The following is a 26,789-nucleotide window of genomic DNA, read 5'->3' as shown; positions in this document are numbered from 1 at the left end:
GCTATCTTCCAGGGCAAGGGGGGGGGGGACTATCAAAACTTCCCAATTTAAATGAAAAGGAACACTGGTCTAAATTTAATTTTTCTTCGAGGAAGATAAAAGGAAAGCTGGCCAGAGAGAGAAATATCTGCCTCTACCTAGGATTGAACTCACAGCCTCACCACACCATTCCATAGGACAAGTCAATTCTACTGATGATAATGGTAATGAAACGTTGGGAAACTACTTTGAAACCAGTTTGTAGAGCAAACTTGCCAAAATCTAAAAACTAGAGCTACAAATATTATTTCAAAGGAATTGGGTTTTAATGAAAAGAAGGACTAGGGGTGATATGATAGCCGGGTTCCAATATTTGATGGGGTGTCACAGAGAGAGAAGCCCCTGAAGGCAGGGCAAGAAGCAATGGGTGGAAACTAATCAAGGAGAGAAGCAACCTGGAATTAAGGAGGAATTTCCTAATATTGAGGACAGTTAACCAGTGGAACAGCTTGCCACCAGAAATCGTGGGTGTTCCATCAATGGAGGCTTTCAAGAAGAGAATGGACTGCCATCTGTCAGAAATGGTATAGGGTCTCCTGCTTGAGTAAGGGGTTGGACTAGATGATCTCCAAGGTCCCTTCCAACTCTTATTTTCTGATGGTTTGATTGAGCAGCTCGCCTCCAGAAGTTGCAAGTGCTCCATCACTGGAGGCTTTCAAGAAGAGCCTGGACAGAGAAACGGTGCAGGGTCTCCTGCTTGAGCAGCGGGGGTCGGTTTGGATGACCTCAAAGGTTCGCTCTCCCAACTCTTTGTCATCCTTATCCTAGCGATCCTATTCTGCCGGTCGCCCTTAAGAAGGAGGAGCAGAGCCAGAGCTGGGCGGCTTCGCGGCTCATGTGATGCAACGCGCTGCTATTAGAGCGCTCGGCGCCCCCGCGGCGGACTCCGGCCTGCGGGCGAGCCGCGGGGTCGAATCTGCTGCGCGATTCTCACGACCCGGGTCCACCCGAATGCCAGACGCACGTTAAAAGACAAAAAAAAGCGGGTTCCGTCTGCAAGCCGGCCGGCCGGAGAGAGAGGAGGGGTATGCTCGGCGTCACAGCCCGGCGAAGGTGCGCAAAAAAAACAACAACTCCCCGGGGTGGGGAGGGTCCATCAAACCGTATATAGAGTTGGAAGGGACCCTGGAGGTCATCTAGTCCAACCCGCTGCTCAAGCAGGAGACCCTGTCTCATTTCTGATAGGTGGCTGCGCTTTGCCACCTCTGATCCGGATTAAGGGAGTGGGGGAACTTCGCTTCCTTTTGCAGGTGGGGGGGAGGCAATTGGAGCCTTGGATCGCGACTAAGTTTGCGCGCTTGCTTCTGCTGGGCTTGGCTTTGAAAGCGAAGGACGCCCCCCCAATTTGGGGGGGAGGGGGGCTGGATGAAAGACCCGATGCCTCTTTGTCCAGCCCTGCAAGGTAGGCCTATGGGGAGGGGGCTTCTGCCCGGTTCCCCCCCCCCCCCAAGCCTGCATTTTTTTCCCCTTCCCAGCTTTGATCGCGCATCTTTCACCTGCGGAAGCCGGTTTGAATCAAGCCCCGAGTTGCAAACTCGGGGTGGTGTGTGTGTATGAGAGAGATGGGCTTACAAAATTAACCCCCACCCAGGGTTCACACAACCCTTGCGTTGAGACACACACACACACCCAAGCCGGAGGAGGAACAAACTTGGGAGGGAGGAGGGGGCTAAAAAAAAAAAGCAAGCCAAGTTTGGGCCATCATTGCTCTTCTAACTTGGGGTTGTGCGAATCCACCCTGGAGGGTTTGGTAGGGAGATGCAACAGTTTGAAAATCCTGCAAAAAATAAATAAACTTCTGCACTTGGGTCTTGGAAGCTTTTTAAAGGGGGGGAGATAAAGATCTAAACTCCCCCTTTCTTTTGAGCTTGAAGCGTTTTTTTTAGGGGCTTTAAAAAAACAAAGCAAAGTCCTTGATATATTCATTGAGCGAAAAGCTTATTTGCAATATTAGGGGAAGGAGGGAGGTGAAAATCTGCCTGTTGCACCTTTGAGCGAGTTCCCGGTCTAAGAGAGCAATATTCCTTGTTTGCATAACCTTGTCTTTTTATTTGCATCGCACTTCTCTTTGGGACGCTATTTTGGGGGTTCCCCCCCCCTGGACTTTAGCTTCAGCAGCCCTTGCGAATAAAAGAAAAAAAAGGGGGGACATTTCCCCCCTAAAATCTGCAATTTCTGACCTGCTGCCTTTTCAGAAGCCATTAAAACCTTAAAAAAAACCTTGAAAGGCCTAAGGGCTAGAATATTTGCAACAGAGGTGATACCCCTTTAAAGATACGGCTGCTAATAATTAGCTTTTCCAGAGCTGCATAGTATATCGGTGACTAAGATAGGAAGTAAGCAGGCCGGCAGTTTAAATCAGCCTCACCCTTATTTGTCATGGTGTGACCACTTGGTTTATATAGCAACTTGCTGTGGCCGGTGCAATAACCCTGCAAGGTAGGCCGGTACGTGGGGGTTTTTTTGTTTTTTTGTTGTTTTAATAATGCAAAGTTACAAACAACTATCTGAAATGGGGAGCTGCTTGCTAATTTGGGAGCCTGCTCATGATGGTTTATTCAGCAAACCATGATTGAAAGCTGGGTGGATGTGTCTTGGCTTCTTGGTCAAATGATGGTTGAAAAGTAGCTGTGGCTTGGTGTGATGGGTGGGTGGTTTATTCAAAAACCTTTGTGTGTGCTTGTGTTTTTAAAAAAAAAATCTAGCCAGGTCTGCGTCTCTGATAAGCTATGTTCAGAATAAACAATGGTTTGCTGTGATGACTTGAACCTGGCTTCTGTTTTAAAGCTTGCATTTGATTTATTTCCTAATGTTTCTAATTTCTTATATATATATTTTAGGATGGGTGGGATGGACACAAGTGTTTTTTTTTCCTTTGAGTTGTTAAACTTACCTGTCTTGTCTTTTGGCTGGATCCCCTTGTGTACTACAATTTCCATCATTCCCAGCCAGTGGGACCCTCCTCTACTACAAGTTCCTACAGGTGGAAAAACTGCCCTCTTCGTAGCACACAGCAAAGACATTTTTTTTTGAATAAGTCAGGAACCACAAGTGCAAGAAACTCTGAATTAAGTTAGTTCCTGCTGCGTGCTAAGCCATGGTTTACAAAGGCAGCTAAACAAGCCATGATTGGCTACGGCCACATCCTCTTGAGGGCCAAACAAGGCAATGTGGTGGGGAGAGGTTCCCCCAGTCGCCCCTTTGTTAGGAGTCCCTGCTCCGTCCTGTTTTGGAAGTGGGGAAAGGAAAGCTGGGTTTTGATCCTTGTCCTGCAGAACTAAGTGGTAGGGAATAATGGGGATAATTGATGCCAGGGAATGATGGGGGTTGGAGTCCTGGAGTACCGGGGCAGCTGGAATGCGGCTACTCAGGTTTTGGATGTTCTCCTTTTAGAAACAAAACATGGACTAAAATGCGAAGTTTGTTGCGAGAGGATGGGCTGAGAAAATATCCTGCAAATCCAGATTGGCAAATTGTGTGTGGACGCATGCTGGTTGGACAAAACTCTAGTTTAGGGGTTGTGTGGATTTCCTAGGTTGTTTTCTAAACTAAGGGTCTGCATTTTGATGAACCGAAAGGCATAAATGCAATGGATGGATTTGTTCTTTTTTGCAAGGTCTAGAAAATTGCAAATAATATTGGTGTAATTAAACCGTTTGCAAAGTAAAGCAGAAAAATACATGTTTTTGGCCTAAATTGCATTGAGTGGACTCAGTAAGTTTCGGAATCTTGGCTGCTGGAAGTGAACTACAACTCCCAGAATTCCCCAGTGGGATTCAGGGATTGGGGGGGATTCTGGGAGTTGTAGCCCACACACCTTTGAGTTGCCAAGGTTAGGAAACCTGGCTGTAATAACCCGCCAGTGGTTATTTTTAAGTCAGGAGTCCTGATTTATTTAAGTTAGTCAACTCTTTTTTGTTTTTTAAGTGATATCTCTGCAATCGGGCAACCGACATAATGTTTTCTTACCATGTTTGCAGCTTTCCTTGGAAGAATTGGATATTTTAATTTTTGGAGGACTAATCACGCAGGCTCCTTGAGGTTTCAACCTGGCAGAATTTCAGCAGGAAATCGTTTTAAAAATTGAAATTTTGGGAGGCAGGGAAAGGATGCGTGTGGGGGGGTGAGAAAGATTCTTCCCCCCTCTCCCAAGCCAATTCACTAAATCCCAATATTAATCTTGATTTAACGTCGCTATTTCAGAGATCGTCGTTCCCTCCTTTCCCAATTCTATTGTCGTCTTTAGTTTCTCAACTGTTTGCTGTTGTTGTATAACATCAAAACATAGTTATGCAATTATTATTATTTTTTTGGATAGCACGTGAGCGCTTGGTGTTTTCCTTTCCTTTTTTTTTTATCCTTTGGGGCGTGGCATTGCTTGGCGGAGTCCGTTTGGGGTTTCAAGGTCTGCTTGGCAGCCGGAAGTTTTGCTGATTAATTTGCCATCCTGCCCGTTTCCCCAAACAGCTGTTGGTCACCTGCCCCAAAGGAAGCTGAAAAATCAAATGTTTCCATTTGTCTGGGAAGGCCAAACCCTTTTCCTAACCAACCTGATTTAAATGGGAACATATGAACTCGGTAACCAAGTAAGGAACTAACCTAGGGATGGTGGTTTTGCAGCCAGAGTAGGGGAATTAGAAGCAAGCTCCAAAAAGTATGAACCAGGCATTAAGCCAGATGTTGCTAGACTACATTTCCCAGCAGGCCTAGAAAGCATAGAAAGGATGCTGGGAGTTTTTGTTAGGTTCACCTTGCAGAGATATTCCTGGGGTGATCCTAGATTAGTGATGGTGAAATTTTTAGGGTGCCCGAAACTGCAACCCAAAACCCACTTATTTATCACAAATAAGTGACACGACAAATTTAACCTGAATAATGAGGTTTTACTATGATTTAATATGATTAATGATCATAAAGTAATGATAAACAAGGCAGAGTTCAGCTAATTGTTCTAAGAAACCTGTGAGAAATGTACTTTTATGCCCCTTCATTTTTTTTCTGATTTTGAAATATTACGTTTAGCAACAATAAAAAAGAAAAACTTTCATACTATCATTTCTCTCTTCCGCCCTTTTTTTCTCTCTCTTTCCCTCCCTCTCTTTCTCCCTCCCTCCTTCTTTCTCTCTCTCTTTCCCTCCCTCCTTCCCTCTCTCTCTCCCGTATGGGAGAAACGCAATGGAGCTGGGCTGCGGCAATCCTATGGTTGATATAGTCAACGTGCTTTAGGGTAAAATTGTGAATCTAGGTGGGATGGGAGAGGATAACCATTAAACCAGGATAAAACCTAGGTTTGTGAAAAAGCTTTTTTAAGCCACACTGTTGAAGACAATGCTGTGTATTTTCCAACAGTCGTTGAATTTATGGCTTTTCCAACAGTCGTTGAATTTATGGCCTCTGAATTAATTTTGCATGCAAAGCAGGCTGATTCGTCCCTTAAAAATCAATCGGGATTCCACTTCTTTAGATGATGAATAAGCCAGGAATATAAGCAGGAATGTAGGAAGGCAGCCTTTGGAAATTAACTGGGTTGGGAAAGACTCGATTAACATAAGGTTGTTATCTAATGGGAGGCAGAAATTTCCTAGGTGCGTTGGCAGGGTGTAATCTTTGGCAATGTTTAAAAGATGAACTTGAGCTATGATTTTTTTCAAAAAAAAATAAAATAAACAACCCTGGGTAAGAATCTGGAGGGTGCTTTTTCCTTAAGTTTTCTGCTTCCTCTTTTTTTGTGAATGAGGCAGAGAAATTGCGCTCCACCCTAATCTGTTCCCTGCTTGTTTGCAAAAACTCTTCCTTTTGCAGTCACTAAGGACTAGCTTCTTGATTGCAAAAAAACAAAATAAACAGTGAAGAGGGTGATCTTCCTGCATTTTGCAAGCAAAATCCAGCCTGCCTGGGGATGGTGTCCATCCCCCACTTGACAGTAAGAAGCAGGGAAGTTTGAAGTTTATTAACATTTATATGTCGCCCAATCCCGTAGGACTCCGAGCGGCTGACAATACAATCAAAAAGAAAAGAAGAAAAGAAAAGATTTTAAAAACACACCATGCACTCCATTTCTGAGTGGGGCTGGACCATATTTTGGGGTCAACAGCCCCAGGCCTGCCGGAACAGCCAGGTTTTAATGGCTTTACGGAAGGCCGAGAGAGTGGGAAGGGTCCGGATATCTGTGGGAAGATCATTCCACAGGGCCGGGGGAATAAATTATAGAAATGTTTACAGAATAATAGAATCTAAAGGCACCTTGGAGGTCCTCTAGTCCAGAACCCCCCTGTTCAAGCAGGAAAAACCATGTACCATTCTGGATAAATGGTTGTCCGATCTCTTCTTCCGGTAATGGAGCATCCACAATTTCTGGAGGCAAATAATTCCACTGGTTAATTGTTCTCCCCCTGCAAGGAAATGTCTCCTTATTTCTAGGTTGGTTTCTCTCCTTGCTTAGTTTCCATCCATTGCTTCTTGTCCTGCTTTCAGCTGCTGGACAAATGAGACGAATGGAGCCAAGAATTTGCATCCATTTGTTTTTTGAAATGCTTCAGAAAGCATACAATAATTTATTAGTCACTTGACGTCATCCACACAACCTCCAAGTGTTCTGACAGTTAAGAGGCGGTTTTAACTGAAACACTCATTTTTTATTTTTTATTTCGGAGGGGGGAATTCCATAAGAGAGATACTGAGGACTAGAAACTTCATTTTGACCTACGTAGCCAGACCAGGTAGGCCTTTGCTTTGGGTGGTTAACATTTGAATACTTAGGAGTATGCAACTATGACAGGGAGTAGGCTTGCTCAGATCAAGAGCCCAAACACTTGTTTGATGCAGGTGGAAATTAAACCATGATGCTTCTATTCCGTTTCATCCCCAAATCATTGCTTGGAGTGTTGGAAGACTGAGATGCATTCGATTTAAGTCCAAATTTTCTCCCGCATCCTTTTTTTTCTTCTTAATTTGATATGTAAGGTAAAGGGTCCCCTCATGCATATGTAGGTTCCCAACTCTAGGGGGCGATGCTCATCTGCGTTTCAAAGCCGAAGAGCCAGCGCTGTCCGAAGACGTCTCGATGGTCATGTGGCCAGCGTGACTCAACGCCGAAGGTGCACAGAACACTGTTCCTTTCCCACCAAAGGTGGTTCTCATTTTTCTACTTGCGTTTTTTACGTGCTTTCAAACTGCTAGGTTGGCAGAAGCTGGGACAAGTCATGGGAGCTCACTCCATTAGGCGGCCCTAGGGATTCGAACCGCCAAACTGCCAACCTATCTGATCGATAAGCTCAGCATCTTAGCCACTGAGCCACATATCAAGCCCTACATACTTGATATGTAGGAAAGCTCAAATCTAGAAAGTTTTATCTTTTTTTTTTTTTGCCAACTCTTGTTGGCGGGGGTGAAGTAACTTGTGCCTTTTTTAAAAATGCTACTATACTGGTTAAGGACTGCTTTTGATGTGCAAACACCTTTTTAAAAAAAATTAGGTAACTGAACTCTTGTGGTTAAGGTGTCACAAGGTTCAGCTTTGAGTTTTAAAGGGGGGGGATTGTTTATGTTGAAAGAAGGGAATAGATTAAAATGATGATTTGGAGATTAAAAAAGACCAAAGAAGATGGGGGAGGGGGAATAATTATTCTCCAGAAAGGGGGCAGAATACATAAATGTATATTTATTTTTTCATACCATCTTTTTCTCATATATATATACACACACACACACACACACACACACATACATACATACATTGTATTGAAATAATTTCAATCACAATCTCCCTCCCTGTCTCTTTTTCTCTTTCTCTCTCTCTATCATCTATCTATCTATCTATTTATCTATCTATACATTCATTCATCCATCCATCCATCTATCATCATCATCTACTGTCTATAATTATCTTCCTTTCCCCCTCTCACTGTGCTATTGTCTGTCTGTCTATCATTCTCTCCCTCTTCCCTCCATCCTATCTATCATCATCATCCATCATGTACTGTCTGTGCATAATTATTTTCCTGCTCCTCTCTCACCTGGTCTGTCCTTTCTCTCTCTCTCTCTCTCTCTCTCTCTCTCTCTCTCTCTCTCTCTCTCTCTCTCTCTCTCTCTCTCTCTCTCCCTTCCTTCCATTCTATCTATAATTATCTTCCTTCCCCACTCTCACTGACTGTCTTCCTATCATCTATTGTCTATCATTCTCTCTCTCTCTCCCTCTCTTTCTTCCATCCTATCTATCTTATCTACCTACCACGTTTCTCCGAATATAAGTCCTACCCAAAAATTAAGCCCTAATGCTTATTTTGTTGCCCCAAAAATATAAGACTGGATCTTATTTTCGGAAAAAACCATATGTTTGTGTGTGTGTTCGTACATGCGCTAAACAAGGCAAACCAGGACTGGCTACAGGCATAGCATTTTTACAACCTTATTCAGCAAAAACCATCAGCCTGGGGCCCAGACAAGCAAGCAACACATGGCCCATCATCCCCTGCCAAATCAGGTTTGCCCACGCACCCACACCTATCCTTGGAATATGGTTTAAGGGACTGATGCAGCAGGCTGCAGAACGTCGATAGGCAAATGGTTGGGTGTTATTGTGGCCTTCGCAACACTTATTTGTGTGGCTTGGCAAACGGGTAGCACACCATAGCTTCCCACGGCTCCCAGGATGTCGGTGAGCGAGCCCAGCCACGAGAAGGCGCACGCCTCCGCGTGTGGGACTGGGCAGGGAAACGCCGTGGTCAGGCTGAGAAACGAGAAGCCGATATTAGAAATAATAATTATTGATGGCAATCCTCTCCATGTGTCAATACGCCTTAATACGGGACTACATCCCATTAATTATCAAAGGAGGCCAACTACATTGTTGCATAATGAAAAAATAGGGAATGAGAGGTAATATTAGGACATTATCCTGCTCAACCGCCGATGTTTCTAGTTTTAAAATGGGGGGGGGGACTTTAGACTTTAAGCCAGAGGTGATGGAGAACACTGGCCCTTTTAGAACATGCGGACTTCAACTCCCAGAATTCCCTAGCCAGCCGATTGAAGCCATGCGTCTCCATTTTGCAACTTGAAGAGGCCTGGACTTCAACTCCCAGAATTCTCTAGCCAGCTGATTGAAGCCAGAGGTGATGGAGAACACTGGCCCTTTTAGAACTTGCGGACTTCAACTCCCAGAATTCCCTAGCCAGCCGATTGAAGCCATGCGTCTCCATTTTGCAACTTGGAGAGGCCTGGACTTCAACTCCCAGAATTCTCTAGCCAGCTGATTGAAGCCAGAGGTGATGGAGAACACTGGCCCTTTTAGAACATGCGGACTTCAACTCCCAGAATTCCCTAGCCAGCCGATTGAAGCCATGCTTCTCCATTTTACAACTTGAAGAGGCCTGGACTTCAACTCCCAGAATTCCCTAGCCAGCTGATTGAAGCCAGAGGTGATGGAGAACACTGGCCCTTTTAGAACTTGCGGACTTCAACTCCCAGAATTCCCTAGCCAGCCAATTGAAGCCATGCTTCTCCATTCTGCAACTTGAAGAGGCCTGGACTTCAACTCCCAGAATTCCCTAGCCAGCCAATTGAAGCCATGCTTCTCCATTTTGTACCTTGAAGAGGCCTGGACTTCAACTCCCAGAATTCCCTAGCTAGCCGAGAATTATTCTTTGCTTTTTGTAACTGTGGATCTTCTTGGCCTATTTCTTAGTCAATTATTTCCCCCCGATGTTTAAAAGTTGGTTTTGGGGTTCTGGTTACCCTGGGATTAAAAGCGGGGTGGGGTGCATTTCTTTTCCTTTGCAAATGGATCCATTTGGGGAAGGTTAAAATTAGCACAGATTTATTTGAACTCTGGGAAAGAAGGGAAGGGCTTGGTGACTTTAGAAGAGCCTGGCCTACGTTTCCCAACATTCTTTACTGCTGGTAGGGCCTTGGGAGTTATAGTACAATGTCCTGGGTGTGCAGTCGGGGAACTGATGTGCCTGGAGATCAGGCAAGGGAAGGGAGATCGTGGATGCAACGTATAAGAAATGACAATATTTTATTTCCAAATTAGCAAAAGGGCGGGCAGCAGCCCATCCACCTGACGTACATCTCTTTTGAACTTACAATTAAAAATGCAGGCAGTCCTCGACTTACGACACACTTGAGGCCAACATGTAGTGAGAAATTGGCTAAGTGAGTTTCGCTCCGTCTTATGACTTCTCCTGCCATGTTCGCTAAGCAAATCGCTGAAGTTCGTAAAACAGTAAAAAAAAAACCTTTCCGTGTTCGCTTGACAACGGTCCCGCTTAGCAACACAGATCGTGGCCTCCGTCGCGGTCGTAAGTCGAGGAGTACCTCTTTCAAAGTGCATCCCGGTGGGTTTGGCGCGCTCACCTGCTGGGCATGCCCCCCCCCCCCCCGTTTTTTGGGCTGCCTCCCATGACCCCTTTCAAGGAAAGGATTGCCAGTTCATCCTAAAAACATTGATAATTGGGGTTTGTTTTGCCGGCCTGTTATAATTATTTGGATCTGTTTTTATGGCTGGGAAGGAAGCAACTTTGGGCACATCGTGAGAACCAGACCTGAATTCTCTTCCCAAAGCTTTGCACGGGGTATTAAATAGCCGGCCCGTGAGTCACCCTGATTCAACAGCTATTAACCCTCTCTTGCTTGGCTTTTCCCAGCCATGGAAAACCATCCTGCCTGGTTGGGGCTTGTGGAACTCCCTGCCACAAGAATGAGAATCCAGCACTGGACTCACTGAGCCACAGCTGTCGGCGAATGCTGGTGATGGGGTTTGTAGTAACTGAGGTTTTAAAAAGCCTCTTGGTTTGCCAAGAACGTTAAGCGCAAGGCTCGGGTATTAATACGTGTTGATACCACTTTATAATGCCTTGGTAAGGTCACACTTGGAATACGGCATCCAGTTTTGGTCGCCACGATGTAAAAAAGATATGGAGACTCTGGAAAAAGTGCAGAGAAGAGCAACAAAGAGAATTAGGGGACTGGAGGCTAAAACATATGAAGAACGGTTGCAGGAACTGGGTATGAAAAGAAGGACTAGGGGAGACATGATAGCAGTCTTCCAATATCTCAGGGGTTGCCCCAAAGAAGAGGGAGTCAAGCTATTCTCCAAGGCACCTGAGTGTAGAACAAGAAGCAATGGGTGGAAACTAACCAAGGAGAGAAGCAACTTAGAACTAAGGAGAAATTTCCTGACAGTGAGAACAATTAATCAGTGGAACAGAAGTTGCCTCCAGAAATTGTGAATGCCCCAACACTGGAAACCTTTAAGAAGATGTTGGATAGCCATTTGTCTGAAACTGTATAGGGTTTCCTGCCTAGGCAGGGGGTTGGACTAGAAGACCTCCAAGGTCCCTTCCAACTCTGTTATTATATCATCTCAGCGGGAGCCGAAAACCAGTCCCCACTTCCTTCCTTCGTTCGAGCCAGCTACGAGGAAACCAGGTTTTTGGGCACAAGCCAGGATCAAGGGGCAATCGCATATCTTTTCCCTCCGAATCAACAACTCAGCATCCCTGTTAGCGGAAAGCCAGCTTGCAAACGGCCAGTTATGTAATAAATCCAGGGCAGTTTTTCCTGAGCCGTTTTTGTCTCTCTCTCCCCCCCCCCCCCACCTCTATTTTTCCAAAGAACAGTCTGTTCGAAATAGAGGAAGACTCAGTGGCGTTTTTGCTTCCTCTGGCAGATTTTCTGTCCTTCCGCAGCGATTCTCGCGTATCGTCAGCCCGTAGAAAGAGTCTCTCTCTCTCTCTCCCTCTCTCTCTCTCTCTCTCTCTCTCTCTCTCTCTAAAAAAGAAGACAGAAAAAAACCTTGGCGTAATCGTTTTGGCTGCAGGGAAGGAGAGCCTCGAAATCTGAATCGGTCTGCCCCCAAATTTTGTCTTTCTATGGCTAGAGGAGAAAAGATTTTGCCTCTTTCTTGGGACTTTGAAAACTTCTGTGTAACTTAGTTTTCGGGTTTTTGACATCAGGGTGCTCATGCGTTTTCACTCCATACGGTTAGGCTAGGTTAGAATAGGATAGAATAGAAAAAGAAATAATAGGAATAAGAAAAGAAATAATAGGAATAAGAATAGAATAAAATGTAGGATAGACAGACTAAAATAGAGAACAGAATAGAAATAGAATAGAATATAGAATAGAATAGAAATAGAATAGAATGTAGGATAGACAGACTAGAATAGAGAATGAAATGAAATGGAATATAGAATAGAATAGAATAGAATAGAATATAGAATAGAATGTAGGATAGACAGACTGGAATAGAGAATGAAATGAAATAGAATATAGAATAGAAATAGAATAGAATGTAGGATAGACAGACTGGAATAGAGAATAGAATAGAAATAGAATAGAAAATAGAATAGAATAGAATAGAATAGAATGTAGGATAGACAGACTAAAATAGAGAATAGAATAGAATATAGAATAGAAATAGAATAGAATGTAGGATAGACAGACTAGAATAGAGAATGAAATGAAATAGAATATAGAATAGAATAGAATAGAATATAGAATAGAATGTAGGATAGACAGACTGGAATAGAGAATGAAATGAAATAGAATATAGAATAGAATAGAAATAGAGTAGAATGTAGGATAGACAGACTAGAATAAAGAATAGAACAGAGAATAGAATAGAATAGAGTTGGAAGGAACCTTGGAGGTCTTCTAGTCCAACCCCCTGCTTAGGCAGGAAACCCTACACCACTTCAGACAAAGGGTTATCCAACATCTTCTTAAAAGCCTCCTATGATGGAGCACCCACAACTTCTGGAGGCCAGTTCTTCCCCTGGTTAATTGTTCTAACATTGTCCGTTTGCTCCCGCCGCACGCTTTTTCCAATGTTAGGTTTTTTTTAGATACACACATCGGTGTGTGTTGTGTAAAAAAGCCTTAACACAGAACCTGATTCACACCCTCATTTTTTTTCCTCCTCTTCTTCTTTTTTTCCCCCTTTTCTTTCCATGACTAACCAGTCTGCAGCTGGCAGTACTTCAATGGGGCAGTTCGTCTTTCAAACATGTTTCTTAGAAAACGAATGTGCACTCTTTCCGTTTTGGGGAGGGGGGAAAGGGGGGCTGGAAGATTAGGGGTTTTTTTCCCCCCCTGCTGCTTGTCCGATCCCGTGTTTGAATCCAGAGAATGTGAGTTGACCACAATTCGGGAAGCAAGCGAGGGATTGAGTTGAAATAAGAGAATAGCAAGAGTTGGGAAGGGACCTTGGAGGTCTTCTAGTCCAACCCCTTGCTCAAGTAGGAAACCCCATTGAATTTCACACAAATGGTTGTTCAGTCTCTTCTTAAAAACCTCCAGTGTTGGGGCATTCACAACTTCTGGAGTCAAATTGTTCCACTGGTTTATAGTTCTCACTGTCAGGAAATTTCTCCTTAGTTCTAAGTTGCTTCTCTCCTTGATTAGTTTCCACCCATTGCTTCTTGTCTTGCCCTCAGGTGCTTTGGAGAATAGTTTGACTCCCTCTTCTTTGTGGCAACCCCTGAGATATTGGAACGCTGCTGTCATTTCTCCCCTAGTCCTTCTTTTCATACCCAGTTCCTGCAACCATTCCTCATATATTTCAGCCTCCAGTCCCCTAATCCTCTTTCTTGCTCTTCTCTGCACTCTTTCTAGAGTCTCCGCATCTTTTTTATGATGTGGTGACCAAAACTGGATGCCGTATTCCAAGTGTGGCCTTACCAATAAAACGGTACGAATAAACGCTTGCTTCTCATCGGGAAGAAGCTCCAAAAATATCTTTGCTTCCCAGTGGGAGGTACTTGTAGCATGTGCAGAGTGCATCTTGGTTAGAGCCGGGGCGGGAGTGCTCTACACCAAGGAAACCGAAACGTCTCACGGTTGGAAGAATGTGGCATGGAGATCGAACCAGTGGCGAAATTCAATTTTTTTTTTACTACCGCTTTGGTGAGCGTGGGGTGGCTTGGTGGGAGTGGCTGGGTGGGCATGGCAGGGAAAGGATACTGCAAAATCCCTATTCCCTCCCGATCAGCTGGGACTCGGGAGGCAGAGAATAGATGGCGGGCGGGGCCAGCCAGAGATGGTATTTGCTGGTTCTCCGAACTACTCAAAGTTTCTGCTACCGGTTCTCCAGAACCTGTCAGAACCTAAAGGATTTCCCCCTACTGGATCGAACCATCCCCTCCGGGCGGAAGTGGGAATCATGAGAGGGTAGATCTCCCCCCCCCCCCCCGGCAGTTGAAAGCCATACTTCTCTATCCTCCTGGAAGAAGGGGATGATGGGCCTCTTAGTTCAGCGCGTGGAACTTTGGAACCCGGCCTGAAAGGCATTCACCTCGGAACATCTGGAGGCTTCCGATGGATGTCAGGGCCAGATGTTCCATTCTGTTAAGGCCTGTTGTCTTCTCCTTTTCATCCCGGGATCGTTGCTGGTGGTTGGTAGTGGGGGAAAACGTCTGTCTTTCTCGTCTCTCCCCAGAGATACCGCCACGCCCCGAACCGCTCTCCTCGCAAAGCCACCAATTTTCATGTTTAACTCTGCCCCTTGTTTTTCTTTCCACCCACTTAGGTGCTGTTGACCGCCGCCGTCCACAGTGACATCTGCGCGAGGTCTCGGAGCAGCGAGCTGACCCCCCGGATGCCCATCGCTGAGCGGCGGGCCTTGAACCATGGGGCAAAAAGTGACAGGGGGGTTCAAAACGATGGACATGCAGGATGCGGTGTGCCGGCCGTTGAAGCAGGAACTCCAAGGGCTGGATTACAACAAGCCGGCTCGGCTGGACCTCCTGCTGGACATGCCGGCTGTCTCCTATGACGTCCAGCTGCTCCATTCGTGGAACAACGACGACCGCTCGCTCAACGTCTTCGTGAAGGAGGACAACAAGTTGACTTTTCACCGGCATCCGGTGGCCCAGAGTACCGACGCCATCCGGGGCAAAGTGGGCTACACTCGTGGGCTCCACATCTGGCAGATCACCTGGGCCATGAGGCAGCGGGGGACCCACGCCGTGGTGGGCGTGGCCACAGCCGAGGCCCCCTTGCACTCGGTGGGCTACACCACCCTCATCGGGAACAACCTCGAGTCCTGGGGCTGGGACCTGGGGCGCAACCGACTCTACCACGACGGGAAAAACCAAGCCAGCAAGACTTATCCGGCGTTCCTGGAGACGGACGAGACCTTCATCGTGCCGGATTCGTTCTTGGTGGTGCTGGACATGGACGACGGTACTCTCAGCTTCATCGTGGACGGACAGTACATGGGAGTAGCCTTCCGGGGGCTGAAAGGGAAAAAGCTCTACCCCGTGGTGAGCGCCGTGTGGGGCCACTGCGAAATCCAGATGCGATACTTGAACGGCCTCGATCGTAAGTGTCTTTATTTTTCGTGGCCTTTGGTGGTCAACCTCCTTAGGAATGTCCTTCAAAGTTCGGCCTCTGTCGTTGAGGATAATTAAATCCGTTATTTCTCACCCACACCCCTTTTAACCTCTTTTCCCACCCCAAAGGAGGCTGCCTGTTGCTTCTCTGCGTGAGTTCTTGTCCATTGCTAGAGGTAACGACCACGACTTCGTGCAAAATTTCGGTTGCTGTGCGAGGCCATGGTTAAGTGAGCTTGGCTCCCTTTCAATGACCATTCTCGCCGTGGTGTTTAAGTGAGGAATGTGGTTGTTAAGGGGAATCTAAGCTTCCCCCTTGCCTTGGCTGGTTAGAAGGGGAGCGCGTGACGCACCCGTCATAAGTACATGCCAGTTGCCACGCCTCTGAATTTTGATCACGTGACTGTGGGAATGCTGCAACGGTATTAAGTGGGGAAACATTCCTAAGTCACTTCAACTTCGAACGGTCTCTAAATGAACTGTTGTAAGTTGAAGAATTTCTTTTCTGACCTAGGCTTCCCAAGAGCAGGAAGCAAACTCCTGGTCCCGACAATCCCCCCTTTTATTAATTGACTGTGAATTCTGCTCATTCGCATCCAGCAAAGTCTTTCAAGGGAGGATTTACGGTCACAGACCTTATCTGGCTTGGAGAGCTGCCAGGCTGATCTCTGCAGAACTTGGCAAGGAGTCTCGAAAAGTCACAAACCAATTAAGCGAACTCCTGCAAACTCCCTTTTGCTCCTCTTTTATTTCCTCTGGGAGGGGCCATTCATCGTCCACCTGTGGCCTTATTCCCAAGTCGACCCTTGTTCTTTCGCTGTTCCCTTCGTCTGGCAACTGCACATGCGCACCCTGGGAACAGGCTCCAGCTGTTCTTCTGCCTCACTGATGTCTGACTCTGAAAGCAGCTGATAACTGTCAGACGGCCCTGGCCCCCTCTCTGCCTCCGACACAGAGCCTTCCCCAGACTTCAGGACTGGCCCATCTTCCTCCCCAACCTCCTCGCCGTCCAAATCTGTTGCCAACTTTGATGGCGGGCCACCACACTTTCTGTACTCCCCTTTCAACCATCTTTTATTTATTTATCTGACTGGTTCTCCGCCCATCTCTCATCCTTTCACACACTGGGTGCGATGGGCTTCTTGTGCAACTTCTGGGGACACCCCAATGAATGGTCTGTGCTGATTTCTACACAATCTGCTCTTTGAAGCTCATCTCTACCCGATGAAAGGCACCGATTATGTGGGAATTCGATCCTGGCTTGATTTTCTTGCTTCTTGATGCTATTTCGGGGGGGGGTTCAAACCAGGGCTCCCCATTTTCGCAGGAGAATTGAAGCCAGTTTTGCTGAGAAGAGGGGACACGAAGAAATGGGCTTTTTAAAAAATCCTGCCATCTCTGCTTTTAGCAATAGAAATAGCAGTTAGACTTATATACCGCTTCATAGGGCTTTCAGCCCTCTCTAAGCGGTTTACAGAGAGTCAGCATATTGCCCCCACAGTCTGGGTCCTCATTTCACCCACCTGGGAAGGATGGAAGGCTGAGTCAACCTTGAGCCGGTGAGATTAGAACCGCCGAACTGCAGATAACAGTCAGCTGAAGTGGCCTGCAGTACTGCACCCTAACCACTGCGCCACCTCGGCTTTTTTTGTTATTGTTGTTTTAATGAAGACACGGCAGCTGGTGTTGGCTTATCTGGATGCAGACAAATTCCCGTTAATGACAAAGGGTTTTAAGACCCCAGTTACTGAGTCATAATTCTCCAGAATCTGCCTGGGTGGGTGTTTTTGGTTTTTTTTTTGCATTTGTCTGTCTCTCCTCTTAATTCCTAGTGGGTGGCACAATTTTGATCAGCTGGCCTAGCCAACCCCCAAGTGGGTTTTTTTTTTTTTTTTTTGAATATATTTTATTCAATTTTCACATTCCATTTGCAATCATTTATATACAGGGTATTCACTATAAGAAAAGAAAAAAAAAAGAAAAGAAAAAGGGAATAAAACGAACAGATAAAAAGGAAACACAACTCATCATTCACAACCCCATCTAACCCTTCCATCCTCCATACACCCCATCTACCCCCTCCAACTTTCCTTTCTCCCTCTAACACTCCCCTCCTACTTCCCTTTCCCCTCAAACCTTCCTTCTCCCCTTACTCCCCAGACACCCTCCTTACATTCCCCTTACTCCTTACATTCCCCTTACTCCTTCCTTACTCCTCCCTCTTCCTTCCCTCTACCTCCCTCCTTGGTGTATGCCTTTATTCGAGTATTGTTTGATCTGATAAAGGTAAAATGAACCAAGGGAAAAAAAAAAAGGAAATTAAAAAACAAAACAAAAACAAAAAAAACCCCGTATATAAATACATTCTTGTTCTTATTAAGGCTATATTAACACCCACCCCACCCCACCCCCCCACAAATCCCCATCCCTAATCCTCTCGACTTCCCAGGGCCCACACCTGGCGCTACCTTCTGTCTAAAATATCTTGTGTACATATGGATTAAAAAAAATGAAATAAAAAATAAAAAAATAATATATCAAAAGAAAAAAAAACAGAGAAAAAACAGAGAAAGAAAAAAGGGAAAAAAAGAAAGAAGAAAAGGGGGAAAAAAAAAAAAGAAACCACTCTTTGTGTTGATCTCAGCCCCCCATCTTTATCTATGTTTAAATAGTATAAATCATTCTATCTATATTTTATTCTCGTCTCTTACTTCTTTGCTATTTACCCCAACCTTCTGTAGGTTCTCCCGTTCCTCTTCCTAAACCTTATGATCCCTTCCGATAAAATTTAAGCAACGTGGTTCATGCCATATATTCAAATATAACTTTACAGACAAATAATCAAACTTTCCCTTCTGGTAAAATTTTACACAGGATGAATGATCTTTCTTTACCCCCTTTTCAAACAGTAAATCTAAATTATCTAGCCAAGCTTCCCCTTCTTAGTAAAATTAAGCAGCGTAAATCAAATATTACTTTACACAGAAATCAATTTCTATCTTAAGATAATTCCAACCAACTTCCTCTTGCTCGGGGGTCGCATAACTAGGTGCAAAACCCCAAGTGGGTTTTTATTATCCTTTGCAAATGGGGATATTTTTTGGCAGAGGAAATGGAACAGCCTGGGTTTTCTCCAAATCCTGGATAGTAGGAAAAAGATTTCCTCTCTTCCCAGGAAGAGAAAAGGGGGCACGGGAAGAAATTGGGGTGTGTGTGGGAGGGGGGGTGTTGTAGCTTGAGATTTGCATCCCCAAGCAAAGTCTGTGGAGGTGGCCAGATTCGCTTAATGGCCGCACGATTGGCTTAACAACTGTAGGGATTCCCTTAAGCGAGACAAAAACAGGTTTTATAAAATAGTTTATTGTCATTGCACCTCACACAACGAAATTAAATCCCATCTTCAGTGTGCATTATACATAAAACAAAAACACAACTCCTTCACATTCTATACAATTGAATTGAAGCCCCTGGCATTGCATTAATATTGCATTAAACAGTAGAATTCAGTACAGTTACTGCCCAGGGGTAAAAGCTTGTTTTTCAGCCTATTCGTCCTTGTTTTTAACGCCCTGTACCGGCTGCCAAATGGTAATAGTTCAAAAAAGAAAAAGGGAGTGCCCAGGATGAGATGGGTCTTTAAGGATGTTTTGAACTTTCTTAAGGCAGCGGGAGGTATAAAACTCTTCCAAAGAGGTGAGAGGGCAACTCAGGATCCTCTGGGCAATGATGTTGACCCTCTGGAGCACTGCCTTATCCGCCACTGTGCAATTGGCAAACCAGACACAGGTGCCGTAAGTTAAAATACTCTCTACAGTGTGATCGTAAGAGATGATTTCTAAACGACGACGGAATTTCAGGCAGAAAAGTTAGGGAAATATTCTCGCACGGGGTTTTCCAAATCCTTCATTCAGAACTTCTGAATCCGAGAGATTTGGCGGTACTTTTTCAGCCCTGCTTGCTGTCCACTGGGGGGCAGGGGGGGGAGGCCATTGTGGGTGCCCGATTCTGACATAGACGAAAATGCTTACCCAGTGTTTTCCCGTGCCGCTTAGCGGTGGCACATGATTGAGGATTTTTGGCATTGGCAGCCAACTTTGGGAAAAAATCTGCCTGAGGAGGAAACAGGCAGCTGGGAGAAATCAGTCACTGCAGAAATAAAAAGGCTTAATTGCCAATATTTGTGACGTTTTCTTGCAGGTGCTGCTTTTAAGTGGGATGAGTAAGGCAAAGTTTAGTCAACAGGATGAGACTTTTCTCAGGCAGGAGAAGATCCGAAATTGGCCTCTGCTAATTTTCCCTCCAGACGCCGCTAAATTTCCAACTCGGTGTGGTAGACAAAACTTTACTTACCAGATAGAGATTCCTTCCATCTCTATCATCTTAGCTCATTTTGCAGGGTGGATAAAAATCGATGATTTTTAAATTGAAAAATCAGATTTTTTTTTTAAAAAAATTTTAAATCGGATTTTTGCTTTTAAATTTAAATTGTTTTTTTTTAAAAAAAATCAAAATTATTTTAACACAATGCCTTTTGGAGTAAAAAAAAATCTATCTAAAGATCGTTTCCTGTTTAAGATACATTCATAATTTTGTTTATTCAGCATGAAATGGAGCTTAGTTGTGTAGCCCGAGATGGTATGTCTTCATAAGATGAGGGAATAGAAGGGAAACTTACCAAATTTGCAGAAAATACTAAGCTAGAAGATAGGCTCAAGTTCTCGAAGGATCTTGACAGACTTGAACATTGGGCGCTATCCAGTGGTAGGTTTCAAAAAAGTTTCGCACCTACTCTGTGGGTGTGGCCTCCTTTGTGGGAGTGACTTGCCGGCCATGTGACCTGGTGGGAGTGGCTTGCCGGCCATGTGTTTTCTCTCTCTCTCTCTTTCCTTCCTTTTGTCTCTGTCCCTTTTTCCTTTTTTTCTTTCATCTCTCTCACTTTTTCTTTCTTTTTTTCTTTTTTTCTTTTTTCCTTTCTTCCTTTCTTCCTTTCTTCCTCTTTCTCTGTCTGTGTGTGTGTGTGTGTGTGTGTGTGTGTGTGTGTGTGTGTGTGTCAGTAGTGGGTTTCAAAAAAATTTGGAACCTCTTCTGTAGGTGTGGCCTGCTTTCCGGGTCCACTGGTGGAACCTCTTCTAACCGGTTCGGTAGATTTGACGGACCGGTTCTACCGAACTGGTGCGAACTGGTAGGAACCCACCTCTGGCACTATCTAACAAACTGAAATTCAATGTAGAGAAAAGTCAAGTCCTACACTTAGGTAAGGAAAACCAAAAGGACACATATAAACTGGATGAAACCAGGCTTAATAGCAGTGACTGTGAGAGGGATCTTGGAGTCTTAGTGGACAGCCAGCTAAATATGAGCTAGGAGTGCCCCCAAAAAAGCCAATGCAACCCCAAGTTGCATTAACAGACGGATACAATCAAGATCAAGGGAGGTACTAATACCACTCTATAAAGCCCTAGTAAGGCCACACCTAGAGTACTGGATCCAGTTTTGGTCACCCCACTATAAAAAAGAGGTTGAGACTCTAGAAAGAGTGCAGAGAAGAGCAACCAGGAAGATGAGGGGCCTGGAGGCTAAAACATACAATGAACGGTTGCAGGAACTGGGCATGGCTGGTCTAGTGAAGAGAAGGACCAGGGGAGACAGGAGAGCAGGGGTCCAATATTTGAGGGGCTGCCAGAGAGAGGAGGAGGGGGGTCAAGCTATTTTCCAAAGCACCTGAAGGCCATACAAGGAATAATGGATGGAAACTGACCAAGGAGAGATTCAACCTGGAAATAAGGAGGAACTTTCTGACAGGGAGAACAATCAACCCATGGAACAGAAGTTGCCTTCGGAAGTTGTGGGAGCTTCATCACTTGAGACTTTCAAGAAGAGACTGGACTGCCATTTGTCAGAAATGGTGTAGGGTCTCCTGCTTGAGCGGGGGAGTGGACTAGATGACCTATGAGGTCCCTTCCAACTCTGTTAATCTGTTTAATCTGTATATTTTGCAATATTGGGACTGGTGGAGGGAGGGGCTGATGTCTTGGAGCTCCAAGATTGCTGTCAATATCTCTGCTGCTGGCCGGTCCTTTTGAACCTAAACCGTCCCGTAGAGATGGTGATAGAGAAGGGGACGTCCTGCTGATCTCAGGGACATCGCAAAGTCCCTGATTGATCCAGGAGAAGCTCATTTTTCTGGCAACAAGAGAAGCAACCATTAAGCTGCAGAAGGTTGGGACAGCCCCTGAACAGAAGAAAAGCAGGAGATTTTGATTTGGACTTGATTTAAATCAAATCCACCTGTCGCTTTGAAAGGTAGAGATTTGTGAGGAGACGCCCAAAGAGGAGGGGAGGTGACAGATTCCTCCTGTGGCAACCTAGAGGTTTTCTGGGTCTAGCAGAGGAGGAATTTGGGGTAATTTAAGAGGAAAAATGCATTTCTCAACAGGAACGTTACTCTATTGGCAATTTGATGTTGTGCTAACGAATGTCAGCATTTCTCAATCGCAGCACCTTTAAAAATGTGTGGACTTCAATTCCCAGAATTCCCTTTCCAAGAGGTGAGGTCTTCAACTCCCAAAATTCCGCGTGCTGGCTGGGGAATTCTGGGAGTTGAAGTCCAGACATCTTAAAGGTGCTGAGATTGAGAAACACGAGCCTAGATTGAAGCCAGTCCCATTCCAGCAAATTAAATGAAGAATTTTGCCTCTGCGATCAATCGTAATCTTAAACAAGCACAGCCATTTTGCGCCAACGTTGTCTGTTTTCAATGACATCCGGGATACAGCTGGGCTCACTGAAAGAGCTCGACGTGTCTGTGCAGCCAAACGGCTGGTTGAATTTGGACTGTTCTTAGTTCCAGGTCTGTAAATGGTGCTAATTTTGGATCTGTTTCCCTTTTAGCTGAACCTTTACCGCTGATGGACTTGTGCCGGCGTTCGGTGCGCCTCGCTTTGGGCAAGAACCGGCTGGGTGAGATCTCGACGCTGCCTTTGCCCAAATCTCTCAAAAATTACCTTCTTTACCAATGACACCTCTTGAACATCGGAAGGACAGACCTCTTGCAGGAGCGAATTTCTGTTGGATTCATTGAGTCAAAATCATGGGGGCCTCGTCATCTGCTCCAACACCCCATCCCTGGGCCACATCGCGAGCAGAAAATCTCCTTTTCCAAGATCACATCCTACCGGGATTTGTTTCCAGAAAAGATTCCAGCCAAACGTTTCTGCATTCTCGTTTGAATTTCCCGCTCGTCCGTCAACCACGAAAGGGGGGCGGTCCTGTGGATTTTTGTGGAGCCGGGGATGGCTCGCCCATCTTGGAGATGGCGCAGGTGCAAGCATCGGACAACGGGCCCAACTTTTGGATGCGGGGAAAGGGATGAGGCCCGCACACAGAATCAGACTGGTGGCCTTGAGGGGGACACGAGCCACTGTTGGAGCTCTCCTTCCACATCGGGCCCTCGGCCGTTTTTTTCCCTGCCTTCACCACCGTGCCTTGGTGCCCCCATCAAATCGCCCGGCCTCACTGCTGCATGGCTCACCCTCCCGTCTCTTGCTGGAGAAAATACTTGAAATGAAAATTGGGGGGGGGGGGGGCGCGGGGGATATAAAGATCATTTGGAGGGTGGAGGGCTGGGAGGGAGGGATGCCCTAAGCATCCCCCCTCCCCCCCCGGCTAAAAACCATTTTACTTCATTCGTCCTTGCCAGGGATGGAAGAATGGGCACGTGGGGATTCCACCCACATAGCTGGCTGGGAATTTGGGGTGCCAGAAACCTCAGACTCCAATGGGGGAGGGTCTTTCAATTGTGGGGGAAGGTGGTTAAGCCCGCTAGCCAAGTCCCATCGTGGATTCCTTGTTCGCGACCGGACTAAAATGCCATTTATAGTCGGGCTCAAATTCAGTGGCTGACCCAGAATACAGTTTTGGGGTGTGCGCTCAATCGTAAACCCCCCTCCTCCATTTCCTGGGCTGGTTGGGCATCACAGGATAGCCCCCACCCCCCCGGTGTGATAATCTAGACTAGCAAATATCCTTGATCCATTGGGCATCGCAGGATAGCAATGGTGTGATAATCTAGACTAGCAAATATCCTTGATCCAACCAGCAGGGGAGAAAAAGCATTTATTTTCGATACTGCCTTCCAAGGGATTTGATTTGCACATATTTTATTAACCTTAAATGGAGGTGGGGAAAACATTTGTGTGTTGTTTCTTATGTCCCACCCACCCAATTTGGTCTACAGGTGTGTTCTTTTTCTTTGATGTGTGTTTGGTACAGGGAGCGTCTCTTATTTGGAGGGGGAAATGTTAATATATAGATACAGTGTGCGTGCGTGCGTGTGTGTGTATATGTATATACATTTTGCATTGTTTTGAATGTTAAAAACGCTGGATTGTTTTTTCGTTGTTGATGTTTTTAAGTCATGCTGCTGTAGAGAAGTTGTAGTTAGTTTGTTTTAAACAAAAGAAGAGACAAATAGACTAGGTGATTATTTTTGTGTTGTTGTTTTTTTTGTTTGTTTTAAGCACACAACTTGGTGCCAAAGTTAGTTAGTTTGGGGAGGCAATCTTTGTGCTTGTCTCTCATTATTAATATTATTGTTGTTATTATTATTATTTTTTTAAAAGCGAAGAATAAAACCAAAAACTGTTTTCAAGCGGAACACTTTAAAAATAATTGCACATCAAGGGATTTTAATGTGTGCAAGGCCAAGCATTTTTAATTGTCCTTCGTCCCCGTTTTCCCCACTCACACCAAGAATTCAGGCACGTAGGTGATTTCTTTCTATCTTTCTTGTTTTCTTTTATTATCTTCCGTATTTCATTTCCCCTTCCTTCCTTTATTTGGTGCACGTCAGTGTGTCTGGCTTGTACAATTGTTTTGTTTTTTTTAATTAAAAAAAAAAACCCCTCTCACTGGTTTATCCCCCCCCCTCCCTTTGGTGGATTGTAGATGATTAGGTCCCCGATGAAAGCAAAAGAACGAAAATAAAAATTTATTAATAGTACAAGTCTGTGGCTGTCAATCTCGCCAAACGGTTTGCGAATCTTGAAGTGACACATTTTCCATTCAAAATAAAATCTCTGGAGCTGGATTTTGCTGGAAGACAGGGAGGGACGGGACTGTTTCCAATGACTAAATGATGAAAATATGATTTGCGCATTCGGAGAAAAAAAGAGAGAAAGGAAAGAGAGAAAGAAGGAAGGAAGAAAGGAAGGAAGGAGGGTGGGAGGGAGAGAGAAAGAAAGAAAGGACGAAGGAAGGAAAGAGAACGAGAAGGAAGGAAAGAAAGAAAGAAAGAAAGAAGAAAGAAAAAAAGAAAAAGAAAAGAAAGAAAGGATGGAAGTTTGTTTAAAGATGACAGTTCCATCGCTGAGATTGGATTGTTTCTGTGGGTAGTCCTTGCCTTACCACAGTTCATTTAGCGACCATTCAGAGTTACGACCTATGACCGTTTTTTTCACACTTAACGACCCTTGCAGTATCCCAGTGTTCAGGTGATCAAAATTCTTGGCACGTGATTCATAGTTACGGCAGTTGCCACGTCCCTGGGATCCTCTTTTGCGACCTCCTGACCAGCAAAGTCAACCGGGAAGCCTGATTCACTTAACAACCGTGTCAGTAACTTAACGCCTGCCGTGATTCACTTTACAACTGGCCAAAAAAAGGGGGGAGGAAGTTGCAGAATGGGGCAAAACTCACTGAACCAAAGGTCTCTCTTAACAGCAGAAATTTTGGGTGCAGTCGTAAAGTCGAGGATTACCTGTACTTCACGGGGCAAAGTCCGGATGTTCAGACCAACCAGCGAAGGAATCTAGGGTTTCACCTGGCCAAGCGCTAACCTGGTTTGTCTGATTCCAGGCAAAAGAAGCCTTGTTCATCGCGGCTTGCGAAACGGAAACCGTTGGTGGCCAAGCGAACTTGTTCACCTTGGCGTCTTCTGCAATCCGTATTAAGCAACGAGCAAACCCAGTTTTCGGCTCCCCCAAATGAGGAAGTGGGTGAGCTGGATTAGAAACGATTTTTTTTTAAAAAAAAAATAGAATTATATTTTTTTGCAAGAAAAACGAGAGGCGCCCGGTTCTCTCCTTCCAAACTCTCCCTTCCAGGTTGCGGAGAAATATTTTGCTCGGTTTCTATGCAACCGCTATTTTTTTTAAAAAAATAAAATAAAATTCCTGAAGGGTCTTTTTTCTTCCCCCCCCTCCCCCTCCTTCGATATTTGCAAGAGTTGGTATCCTTCGGAAAGGGGAGGGGGATTCTTGGCAAACTTGCAGGGCAGGGGGCTCACGAAGCAGCCGCCTGGCGGTCCATAATAGTCCTTTTCGTCCCCAACAGCGGGTGGAATGTGCTTTGCGTTCGGGGCAAAGTCGAAAGCCACGAGAAAAATCATTTCGGGTGGTGTGTGTGTGTGTGTGTGTGGAGAAGAGCGAATGTTTTATCGGTCTTCCCTTCCAGACACCCAAACATGCGGGACAGCCAGCAAAAATGAAGAATTCAGCCTTGCCGTGTGGGCTGTTTATGTACAAAACCATGGCAACACACACACACCGGACTGGGGATGTGGGGAGGTGTTAAGCTTGCCAACAACTGTTGTGTGTTAACTGGCCTGGGTATAGGGAAGTGTGTGATGCTTTTATGCAAGCTTGCAACGTCTGCTCCCAAGGAACTAAAGAACCACAATATTTTTCCCCCTTTTTATTTATCTGCTGCTTTTGACATTTCTCAGGGGCTAAGACGGCTAAGACGCTGAGCTGGTCGATCAGAGAGGTCGGCAGTTTGGCGGTTCGAATCCCCAGCGCCGCGTAACGGAGGGAGCTCCCGTGACTTGCCCCAGCTTCTGCCAACCTAGCAGTTCGAAAGCACGTTAAAAAACGCAAGTAGAAAAATAGGCACCACCTTCGATGGGAAAGGAACAGCGTTCCGTGCGCCTTCGGGAGTTGAGTCATGCCGGCCACAGGACTACGGAGACGTCTCCGGACAGCGCTGGCTCTTCGGCTTTGAAACGGAGATGAGCACTGCCCCCTAGAGTCAGGAACGACTAGCACATATGTTCGAAGGGAACCTTTGTCTTTACCTATGACATTTCTGCAAAGGGACGTTATTTCCTGGAGAAATAATTCAGAGATCTGCAGTTGCAAAAATCTTAAATTCTCATTGTCAGGAATTTCCCCCTTATTTCTAGGTTGCTTCTCTCCTTGGTTAGTTTCCATCCATTCTCTCTCCTGCCTTCTGGTGCTTTGGAAAATAAGTTGACCCCCTCGTCTTTGGGGCAGCCCCTGAGATATGGGAAGACTGCTATCATGTCCCCCCTAGTCCTTCTTTTTCACTAAACTAGACACACCCGGTTCCTGCAACCGTTCTTCATATGTTTTAGTCTCCAGTCCCCTAATCATCTTGGTTGCTCTTCTCTGCACTTTT

The 26,789-nt window shown here is 45.4% G+C and overlaps 1 protein-coding gene across 1 annotated transcript; it reads left to right on the top strand.

Annotated features, from left to right (window-relative positions):
• Positions 1 to 889: 889 nt before the first annotated feature.
• SPSB1 (splA/ryanodine receptor domain and SOCS box containing 1) lies at positions 890 to 22,953 on the top strand. Its single transcript, XM_087702036.1, has 3 exons — positions 890 to 1,092; positions 14,570 to 15,363; positions 22,266 to 22,953. The coding sequence occupies exons 2-3, from the start codon at positions 14,670 to 14,672 to the stop codon at positions 22,391 to 22,393; spliced, it is 822 nt and encodes a 273-aa protein (XP_087558162.1). The 5' UTR covers positions 890 to 1,092; positions 14,570 to 14,669; the 3' UTR covers positions 22,394 to 22,953.
• Positions 22,954 to 26,789: the final 3,836 nt, after the last annotated feature.

The sequence above is a fragment of the Thamnophis sirtalis genome, unplaced genomic scaffold (assembly GCF_051295495.1).
Source record: "Thamnophis sirtalis isolate CommonGarterSnake01/CBP01778 unplaced genomic scaffold, rThaSir2_p1.2 scaffold_15, whole genome shotgun sequence".
NCBI lineage: Eukaryota > Metazoa > Chordata > Lepidosauria > Squamata > Natricidae > Thamnophis > Thamnophis sirtalis.
The sequence above is the reverse complement of the archived record's forward strand: the minus strand, read 5'-3'. Positions and strand labels throughout refer to the sequence as shown.

What these genes read in the sequence shown, in the direction of transcription:
- SPSB1 (XM_087702036.1), top strand. Translation starts at nt 14,670, where the DNA reads ATGGGGCAAAAAGTGACAGGGGGGTTCAAAACGATGGACATGCAGGAT. An exon ending in ATACTTGAACGGCCTCGATC is followed by an intron (nt 15,364 to 22,265) that starts GTAAGTGTCTTT and finishes TTTCCCTTTTAG; the next exon opens with CTGAACCTTTACCGCTGATG.